Source organism: Platalea leucorodia (genome assembly GCF_965183815.1).
Source record: "Platalea leucorodia genome assembly, chromosome: 5".
In the NCBI taxonomy this organism is placed as follows: Eukaryota; Metazoa; Chordata; class Aves; order Pelecaniformes; family Threskiornithidae; genus Platalea; species Platalea leucorodia.
The window spans coordinates 84791527-84801794 of NC_138827.1; the positions used below are offsets into that span (position 1 = coordinate 84791527).

At 43.6% G+C, this 10268-nt stretch overlaps 1 protein-coding gene across 3 annotated transcripts in view; it reads left to right on the top strand.

Annotated features, from left to right (window-relative positions):
- Window positions 1–9685, top strand: part of USP37 (ubiquitin specific peptidase 37) — a 36782-nt gene extending 27097 nt beyond the window's left edge. For all 3 annotated transcript variants that reach the window (XM_082313740.1, XM_082313742.1, XM_082313741.1), the window contains exons 19-24: window positions 439–605; window positions 2422–2482; window positions 4665–4780; window positions 6055–6124; window positions 6499–6637; window positions 7399–9685. In XM_082313740.1, the coding sequence (XP_082169866.1) occupies window positions 439–605; window positions 2422–2482; window positions 4665–4780; window positions 6055–6124; window positions 6499–6637; window positions 7399–7486 (641 nt within the window). In that variant the 3' untranslated portion in view covers window positions 7487–9685. The remainder of the gene's footprint in view (window positions 1–438; window positions 606–2421; window positions 2483–4664; window positions 4781–6054; window positions 6125–6498; window positions 6638–7398) is intronic.
- The last annotated feature ends 583 nt before the right edge of the window (window positions 9686–10268 follow it).

Consider the following 10268-nt stretch of genomic DNA (forward strand, 5'->3'; position numbering starts at 1 on the left):
CCCTCCATCTTACATATGATTTGGCTTTAATTGTGGCTTCGTCTGTAGTACTCTGAGGTATAATATGCAATGCAAATTTTTATAATCCATGCTTCCTTCTAGAGGAATTCAAGTGTCAGCTTCATGGCTGCAGAAACCTACTCGTGTGTGACACCTTACTTTAACTAAAGTTGCTGTTTCTGAGTGAACATAAAAGGCTAAGAAGAGAACAGGTTCAGGGATTAATCAAATGGTTCGTCTTACGCCTGTTAAAATAAGTATAAAGACTGCACTTTGGAGCTTTTTCCATTTGACTCTTGTGTGGTTTTTTTGTGGCTGGTGAGCTCTCCCTGTCAATAGATGTCACTGTGCTGCAAGGATTGTGGTGATTTAAAGAGGATTTAGCTGGTAACAAACAGAAGACCTGGGAAAGCGTAACTGTACTTTCTGATTCCTCAGGTCCTGCCAATTTCACCGAGATAACTAAAGATTTTGATGAGAATAAGGAAAACAAAACTCCGGAAGGCTCCCAGGGGGAGGTTGACTGGCTGCAGCAGTACGATATGGAGAGAGAGAGGGAAGAACAAGAACTTCAGCAGGCACTGGCTCAAAGCCTTCAAGAGCAAGTAAGAAATGAAGTTTGCTTCCTTGAGTTATCTTCCCCAGCACTGGAAACCTGATGGCTAAAGGAAAAGCTTGTGTTCAGGCAGTAACTGCAAAGGGATTCTGCTGGTGTTTTGAGAGAACCAGATGAAAAAAGGTTTGGGTTTCTTCTAGCTCCAGTGTCAGAGTGACGGCGCTGGATACATCTGGCACGTTTTGTATGTGCTTTGGAAACCATATATCACATCACAGACCTGCAGATGTCTCAAAGCTTTCCGTGCACAGTTATACACTGGCTTGTAACATTTTATAAAAACGATGATAAACTGAACTAAACTCTTACTATCTGTCACCGAGAACCAAGCCCACCTTTATCTTCCCTGGCAGTCACTTCTTGCAGCGTGTAGTGTCAAGACTCAAAGTGAAAGAGGAAGGTTTCAAAGCAAAGGCTAAGAACAGCCATGCCAGGTCCGGTTAAAGATCTGTCTGTCCCAGTGCCTTGTTTCTGGTACTAGCAAGTAGGGGATGCCTAGTGAAGAATATAGGAACTGAGCATTTATGTGATCCTTCCCTGTTAGTAAATTGGAAACAGGATCCCAAATAATTTAGTCTAAAGGAAGTCCTTTAAAGTAGACTTGGAAAGAATTGGGATCTCGGGTTGTGTGCTAACCATCTGTATTCCACTTGAATTTCAAGACCTGTAACTGATTTCCACAAGTTTAACCGAGCTGCTGAGAGTGAAGCAAGTGCTTAGCCAGGTCTTTCTTTAAATAGGTGCCCTTGTCTGCTCTCTATTAATACTAAAGCTGTCATGCTTTTCCTTATGAGATCTGATGTTTCCATGGCTCTTGGATTTTTCTTTCCCATTACTCATTATGAGGTGCTGGTTGGTATGTTCCATGCCAGATGTAGCTTTGATTCAGCGATGCTGAGTAGTTTAACAAAGATTCCCAAATGCTTTAGAAATAGTAAGATAAAAGGCCTCATGCTAATAATGTAAAACTGCCCTTTGAGTGTTGTTCTGCTACAGTTCTGAAGCGAAAATCTGCTATTCTAATGATTCAGGCATGGAAATGCGGTAGCTGTGGTTATCTTGATTTGAAATACGTAGTTAGGGTTCTGCGTTCAGGTGCACTGAAAGCATTCATACCCTGAATTAAGAAGCCAGCTCATTAAGTATTATTGACTGGCTTGCTGTAGCTCTGAGCTTTCAAGAGTGGTGGGAGGAACAGGGGCATGATATTATCCAAAGATTAGAAGGGTTTGTTGAGTTGAGGTTTCTTTGCTACTTGTTCATGGTAATATTTTTAATACCTGGTTGTTTAGTGGTGTCTTTTTGCATCCTGCCTTTGTGAATTACACCTGTTACATAGAACCACTGGCTCTACTTTCAAATGGCTTAAAAATAATAAAATCTGTCAGGATTTAACGACTCGGGCCTCAGCTGGCTTTGGGCAGAAGAAGTCTAAATTTTGCCGAAGTGTGAGGAGCTTTGTGTGTAAGTGACAGCTTTCCTTAGCAAAGGGTTGCAAATTCATTCAGATGCTTTTCAAATTAATGATCCAGAGAAAGCATTTGGTGCTACTAGAGACTCGCTCTGCTGCATACCAAACTTCAGGAGCTTTGACGAGCCTTAATGAAGGTTTGTCCCAGGTTCTGTTGCACAGGAACATTGGACTCTCGCTGGTTGCAAACATTCCTTCACACAGAACCTTTAATTTACAATGTCAGGTTTGTTGTAGAAACCAGAGCAGCACAGTTTCAATGGAAAAAGAGCACCACAAGAATTTTAAACAGTGAAGTGTCTCAATGAGCTAAGTTTTGTTCTCTTCTCATCAGGAGGCGCGAGAACAAAAAGAGGATGATGACCTTAAACGAGCCACGGAATTAAGTCTACAAGGTGAAACTTATTTAACTTCTTCCAGGATGTTGCTTTTGAGGGAAAATAGATCTGTATGTATGAGTGCAGCTCCTGAGTGTCTGTAAGACAGCTGGGATTTCATGCTCTTTTGGTGTGTGCTTTGTTGTGTTTGGCTTTGCTCAGGTCAGCTTTTCTTGCCCTTGGTTGTGAAAGCAAATGCCAGGAAAAACTTAATGTGAAAAACAACTTATTTCATTCTCTTGAGTTCTTAATGAGAGAGGGGGGTAATATATATTAAATTATAATATACACTTAGTATATAATATTGATACAGAGAGAGCAAAATGGACCTTGAAATTTTGCATTCCCAGCAAAAGCCAGCATGCTAATGGCTCTAGTCAGAACATAAGGGTTATTTCTTACTTGCATTGATATTTTAGCACTAATTAATGAATGCACTGGCCTCGCCCAGGAAAATGAATAAGTGCTCTATCTGATACAGGGTAGGAGGGAGACAGACCTCACTGCAAGGTATAGCTGTTGGGGGTGATAAAAAGAAACCTAAAATACACTATCTGTCTTTTCCAAATCCACACAGTGTGGTGAGCCTCAGGCACTGTTTAACATTTGTGTGAGGCTGGCATGCGAGTGATTTCATACAATCTGGCAGAGCAAAGCATAACCGAGAGAAGATTCCTGTTCCAACGAGGAAGAGGCAGGGGTAACGAAGTATTGTGTTAAGATACTCATAGTTGCTCAAGACACCTTTAAAGGCCCTCAGGTATGGATGGACCTGTGTCTGCTTCTGAAGAGAAGTTGAATGCTGCTTAAATGTCCCTCAGCCTGAGTCCAGTCCCCTGATGAGCTCTGGCAGGCTGAGTGCCCAGTCCCTCTCAGGTCTTCTTTGATTTGTGGCCAGGAAGAGTTCAGCACTAGAAATCCTTCCTTCTCCCGATTTGCAGTTGCTTGACTTAAACGTGAGCATTGCCTTGTGCTTCTCGACTTGCTACCATGTCATTTATAAGGCATCAACCAGCAGTTGTTCAAGGAGATGCTGATAATCTTGAGCATATATCTGGTAGTATTTGTCTTAGAAAGGTTCCCAGTGGTGCTGCAACCAACGAACCGCTAGTCACCCGAGGACCGTTGGTGAAGTGGCATTTAGCAATACCCATGGCAAGTGCTTCTTGCAGAGGCCTACCTAAGAGGCTGCGTTTCTTGGCTGTAGTCTAGCTTACAACAGCCCGAATAAGTGTGGAAACCAGCAGTAAAATATTCTCAGTTAAAGGGAGTCATCTGTAAACTTCCCAAGAAGATTATACTAATCTAATGTCTGATGGTTTAATAGGGCAAGCAGTGTGAGAATTTCTTTCGCAAAACATCTGCATCATAACCAGTGTGATAGTGTCTTTAAGAAAAAAAAAAAATATATATGTGTATCCTGAGCAGTGTCCTGTTAATCTCAACTTCTTATCCACCCATGACTTCATAGCTTTAATTTAGCTGGTGAAAGCATAGCTACTTCTCCTAAGAGTACTGTACAAAATCTTAAATTAGTTGGGTAGCTGCAGAATCCCAGGAAGTTTGGAACAGCATGTACAGGGAGCAGTGGTGCCTTCCGGCTCTTTACAGAAAGCTGCCTGCATTTTGCTCAGCCAAGCAAACTGGAAGTTCCTGCGGTGAGCAGCCTTCTTACCACTGAAAACAATGAAAAGATGCCTGCTGCCAGCAGTAGCGTTTTGATGCCAGTTTTAATTGAAAAATGCACTTTGTTAATGCAATTTATAGTTAAAACTGTAATTCATAGCTTCTTCTTGCAGAAACTTACAGTTCACTGACCAGACTGGCTGTACTTCTTTTAATGTTGGTTCTGGCTGCAGATCCACCAGCACTCTGGAGCGAACTGGGTGTTTAGCCGCTCTTTTATCGCCCAGCTGTCATTGCCATAGTGCCCTTTTGTAGCAGTATGAGAGAGAGATGATGCTAAAATTAATTCTGTAGTCCAAGATATTTTTCTTAATTATTGCTTCGACGAGCCGGGGAAGGGAGAAGAGAGTTTTTATTTGGAAATTTCAGTATCTCCTGCTTTCCTTGGAAAGGAAGCTTGAAATGTTAGCATTTTATTGTACTTGTTTATGTGGGTAGGTATAGCTCAACCTGTTCTGAATTCCTGTGCGTGCCACGGCTTCTCACACGGTGTCGTTGTTTCCGTGCTATCTAGAGTTTAACAGCTCTCTGCTGGACAGCGTTGGTTCTGATGAAGACTCTGGGAATGAGGATGTTCTTGACATGGAGTATTCAGAAGCTGAAGCAGAAGAGCTGAAAAGAAATGCTGAGGTGTGATCCATGATTTCAAAAGCTAACTGAGAAATACACCCTCTCCTTACCATCCGTTTAGTGTTGGAGGGAGTTTTACAGAGCAGATGTACTTGCTTAGTCTTAGAAAGGTCTTGTATGTTCGAAAGTGAAAAGATAGAAAATGTCTGTCCTTAAGTCTGTCCTATTGTGTTGTTTTAATTTAAAAGAAAACAAAAAACAAAACAAAACAGCTGCAGAGACCTTCTGAGTTTGTGTAAGATGCGGATAGTCGTGAAAAGGAAACAGTAAATAATAACTTTTTATACCAGAAATGTTTCAGTGCACGTAAAGCAATGGGCCTGAAATTTTCACTTGTGGAGAGAGAGGACTTCAGCCAGCGTGGTGGTTTAGTTGCAACGCCATGGGCTTCTAGATCCTGCACCACCAGAACTGAGAAGTTGTGGCAAGATCTTATTCCCGTTAGGTGAAATGTAACTGTAGCCTAGGCTGCGCTGCCAGCTGCTAGCGCTTGCGGACTCCACAGAGCCACGTTGTGAAAGTTGCCTGCCTGCCTCAGTGGAAGGAATACTCTGTCGAGTGGAAAAGATTAAATAATTGGAGTTTCCTTGAGCAGTTTTATTTTCTTACAATTCTTTACCAATTTCCTTAACCAAGAGTTGCATTTTAAGAGTATTGTCAGTGAATTGTACCAATAACATTTCCTGGCCAGAGAGGATTAAACAATAATTGTCAAAAGCCAATTACCGTTGTTTAGTTTTATTGTCAGTGAATAGACAGAGCATGTTTCCTGCATGCAAAGAGGGCGTTGTCTGCTGACATTACAGGTGCAGGACGAGAGAATTTGGGCTACATAGCCAGTATGAACTGTTAAATCTGTATACCATTATCAAGGGTATTTCTTTGATATTTCAGAAGTAAGCGTGGTGTTCCCTTTTTGCCTTTCTCTGTTTATTTGGTGGATTAATTCTGACATCAGTGGAAGTCGCTCAGGAAATGGTTGTTTAGAAAAGTTTGCAGTGTAGAGCTCATGTCAGCATCTGTTCTGAGGTCAGACTGGTGCCTTTGCACGACCATTGGCTTGCTGAAAGATTAAATAAGATGGGAGGCTTTTTCCCAGTTCTGGAAGGACTCCTTGTTTGGCCTGAACCAGTCTGTTTCTGTAATCTTTGATTGGGTTGCAGCTTTGAATACAGTGGCCAAAGCCCATATCTCAGGTGTATAAATCATCTTGTCCGTAAGCTACATGGGACAAAAGTGAATGCCTAAAAGCTTTAATTGGACTTTATTTTCAGACAGGAGAGCTTCCTCACTCCTATCGCCTCATCAGCATCGTCAGCCATATCGGAAGCACATCATCTTCAGGTAAAACATACCATATTTTATTCTTCATCTCTCATCTAGCTTAAAAATCTGTGATGCAGAATTACTGTAGCAGGATTATTTGCAGAGAAGAATTCAGGCAGCAAAGCAAGTCTTCCATTGTGCCTTGCTGGTAGGGGAGCAGGTTGAGGATGTCATGGTGCCTAACTGCGGCATGGGGACAAAGTCCTGCTTACGGGGTCCATGGAATTGCTTGAGCTTGTTACCAGCTCGTTGACCAGGAAGGATGGAGAGACCAGGATCTTACGGGTCTTAGCATTTAAATGTGACACAGGTTGCTGGACCAGGGTATCTAGCTAACCAGCTTACTGGTTGAACTGCAGCATGAAAAGAAAGGTGCATTCTCTGTTTTTAAGGTCATTATATCAGTGATGTCTATGATATCAAGAAGCAGTCCTGGTTCACCTACAATGACCTGGAAGTGTCTAGAACTCTAGAGGCCACCGTTCAGTGTGACAGAGACAGAAGCGGCTACATCTTCTTCTATATGCACAAGTAGGTGTCCTGGGGAATTTTGGTGCTCCTGTTTGTGAGGAAGTGGGTTTCTCTTCTTCCTCTAGTCCTCTTTGCTGGGCTGATAAGTATTTCCATGTATTTGTCGGAAGAAATCGTAGTCAGAATTATATGGAAGAATGACAAAGTTGAAGTGCTCCGAGTCCAGAGGCGTGGAATTGCACGTCACTAATACATAGGGTTTTAACAAGATGCATTAAAACATCTTTTAAGAAGGGGATTCACTGTCTCAGCTATGTGTTCGTTGCTTCAGGAATCGTAATGGAACTTGGGTTTTTCCTTAAGTGCTGTGATATTGGTGAATGCCCTTATCCCTGCTCCTAGCGGTTGTGTTGTTGCAGCCATGGTCATCTCGGAACACAGGCAAGATGAGGTTTGTAGGTAGAAATGACACCTTTTCAGGCAAACGGAACTGAAGAAGGGGCTTTGTGCCTCAGTTTGTCCCTTCTTCTGTCTTTACTGGTTGCTCTAATAAACGGTGTTACTTCATCCACAGACTGTCCTGTGTTGCTTCTGATCCTTTTACCAGCCGGGAGTTATTTTCCCTATTGTTGCTGTTCTCTGAGGCTTACCACTGACCTTACTCATTGTAATAAATGAAAAAAAAGAAAAAAAAAAGTGCTGTGGGATTCAAGAAGCCTTGCTTAGAGATGCCAGATAAGACACCTTTCTCTGCCAGGATCCGTGACGCTTGGCTTTGTGGATTACCTAAGTTTCACCATTGGTCTTTCCCTCTGTTCTAGGGATATCTTCGATGAGTTACTAGAAACAGAAAAAAATGCACAGCCACTTAGCATGGAAGTAGGAAGATCGGTTCGTCAGCCTCTGTGAAGAGTAAAACACCTTGTTCCTCCTGAGGAACAAGGAAGACTCTGAACTTGTGCCAGACACGCAGGAGTAACAAACAGCTCAGGGCCAAAACAAGAGACAAAAGGTAGAAATATGGGACGCTCGGTTTGTTGAACCATCTGTGCAAGTCCTGGGCCTGAACCACGCGTTTAAACCTTGACATCCCAGAGCGATCCTCCTGTGGTGAAGTTTTTATTGTTCCTCAAATAATTTTGTCAGCATGGAGCCTTAAAGAGTTGCATCAAGCCACAAGACTACAGCTGCTCATAAACTGATTTAAAAAAATAGTGCAAAAAGAGACTCGACTTTAAAAGCCCATTCACCCGTGAGATGTGAGTGGCGAAGATTTACATATCACTTGGCATTTTTTTTTTTTTCTCCGAGAGCAATTTAAGCAATAGATTCTGTAACCTGGCGTGTGTTGTGTTAGTAATATTCACTGGAAACCCAGATCACTGAGTACGCTCTTGCCAGTCATCTCGCTAACAGGCATTTTGGAATCCCTCAAGCTGATGCGTTTTGACATTCATGGGTTTGTAAGCGCTCCGCTATTTACATGCGGTTCCCGGAAACAAACTGTCGGTGCTGTGGAATGTATTGCATACCTGGTGGCAGCTCTGTCGGTTTTTTTTACACCATTCACTGTCATCCTCCTTTAGACATGAGATTATATTTGTGGTTTCTTTTGTTTTACAAGTTCTATTATTTGATTGCATTTTCTTCATAAGGTTGTTGCATGAGTACCGTTTGGAGAGGAGAGGTCTCTCTTTGGGTGTGCAGTATTTCGCACTGAAGTTGTATTGCTTAGGGCTGCTTCGATGTCACTCTGGGGGCAGGTGAGCACCTGGAGCAGACCGAGAACAGGAGCAGGAGGTGAGCAGCAGCCGCTTGCCGTCCTCCGGGAGGGACAGAGCGTTCTAGCGTTACCCCTTCTGCACTGGGTCATCGTGAATCGGGAACGGTGGGAAAAGGCAGGGTCTGCAGGATAGCGCTTGGCACTTGAGTTGCTCTTTGACTGAGAACCATGGTCTTGCCTTGGTGGTCTCGTATCCCAGGGTAAGAGGGTTTTTACTGCAGCTATGCCTCTGTTCTCCTTTCTGAGGAGTGCAGAGTGCTCAAGCTGTGAAACTAAACCAGGTGGAAAGCTTTCAGAAAGCCCATGTTCAGCATAAACAGAACACGGTTAGGAAGAAGCGTTGCGTTTTATTGGATTTAGAGACATGATGCTCCTTTTATAGCTCGTTTCAGCAGGGGGGGAAGAGCCTAGTGACTTCATTTTTTCAGCACCTTCACACTTATTTAGCAGGGGCAGATGTTTCCTTTCGCTGGCATTTACTCATTTCAGAGAAGTTGTTGCTGTTAAGCAGAGTAGTTGCTCTTATTTTGGCCTCTAGTTCTGATTTTTGCAGCTTGAGTTTTAGAGGTGAAATACTTCTTTTTAAAAAAAACAAAACGAAAAAAAACCCACCTTTTTTGCTGTCGAGATAGTTTCTGGGTTTTTTAAACTATTGTTAGGAGTTTCTCAGGAATAAATCAGCTGAAGCAAAGCAGACAAAACCATTGATTTAGGAGACAGCAGCCACCTCTTTCATGGGCACTTCCACACTAGAGTTTATCCTAGCGGGCTGGCACGGGGACGCTACCTCAGTGGCCTCTTCTCACCTCTGTGCGCCGCAGGGAGCGACAGCCGATGGTAGTCCTCGGCGGGGACCCCGGCGTGGCGAAAAGACTGACTGACCTCTCAGTCCACCTGTCGGAGGAGCCCGGTGGACCTGGTCAGGGTGACATCTTTCTGGTTTCCGAGCTAGGAGCGAACGTTTGGTTGTAAACACGACAGAGCATTTATCTTGTAAGATGCAGCCCGAGCGGGTGTATATGTTAATTTATTACAAAGCATTATACTTTTCTATTGTCGATACTAATTTTGGTAGAATTCTGGGCGACGGGAAGAGGCGGTGACGTGGGAGTTGTCCTTTGAACTGATCGCCCCTGCGAACGTGATGAAGGGACTGCTCCGTCCAGAGGGCAAACCTGTTTTCCCCAGGCGCATCCTACGCTAGTGCTGTAAATAACCGGTATTCCTGTAGTATCAGAAGTCAGCTCTGCTTTTTTGGGTGGCAAGATTGTTTTTGCAAGGCGCTGCACTCCAGTTAATTTATAATAAAAGCAAACATTGCCTGACTTTTCAGTGCAGTAACTTTTGTTTAAAACCAGTTGTCGTTTGGATCAAGGTGCGACAGCTGATGCTTGAAACCAGCGTTCCTCATTTTATGAAAAGTTCTTGCTTATTATCCTAGCCATTAAGAATTTGCAGACATCTGTTAATTAATTTAAGCTTTTTTGTTTGGCATACGGCAGCTCGGTTGCACCTTTGCCCTGGCAGGAGTGTCGGCGGAGCCCCTTCCTTGCAGAAGCCAGCTTTCTCGCTGTCGAAGAGCAGCAGGGAGGAAGGCGGGTGTGTAATCCCCAAGGGGCGTGCTGCCCACCAGCTGCGGCGTTCCCACCGCTCACCCCTTCGCAGCAGCGAGTTCAGTAAGGTCGTCCCTTCCAGGTGGGATACCCATCCTGGGGTATAGGTAGGTGGAGAAGTTCAGTTTCGGTCCCTGAACGCCTGCAGGCTCCTCCTCAGATGTACAGAGTTGCGGTTAAACATTTACCTGCTCCTGAATCAGCCCGGTTTAGTCCAAGAATGATTCAGCACATAAAAGCAAGGAAATCCCATCTTGCCCTTCCTCTCGCCTGTTCGTTGTTTGACTGCGATTTA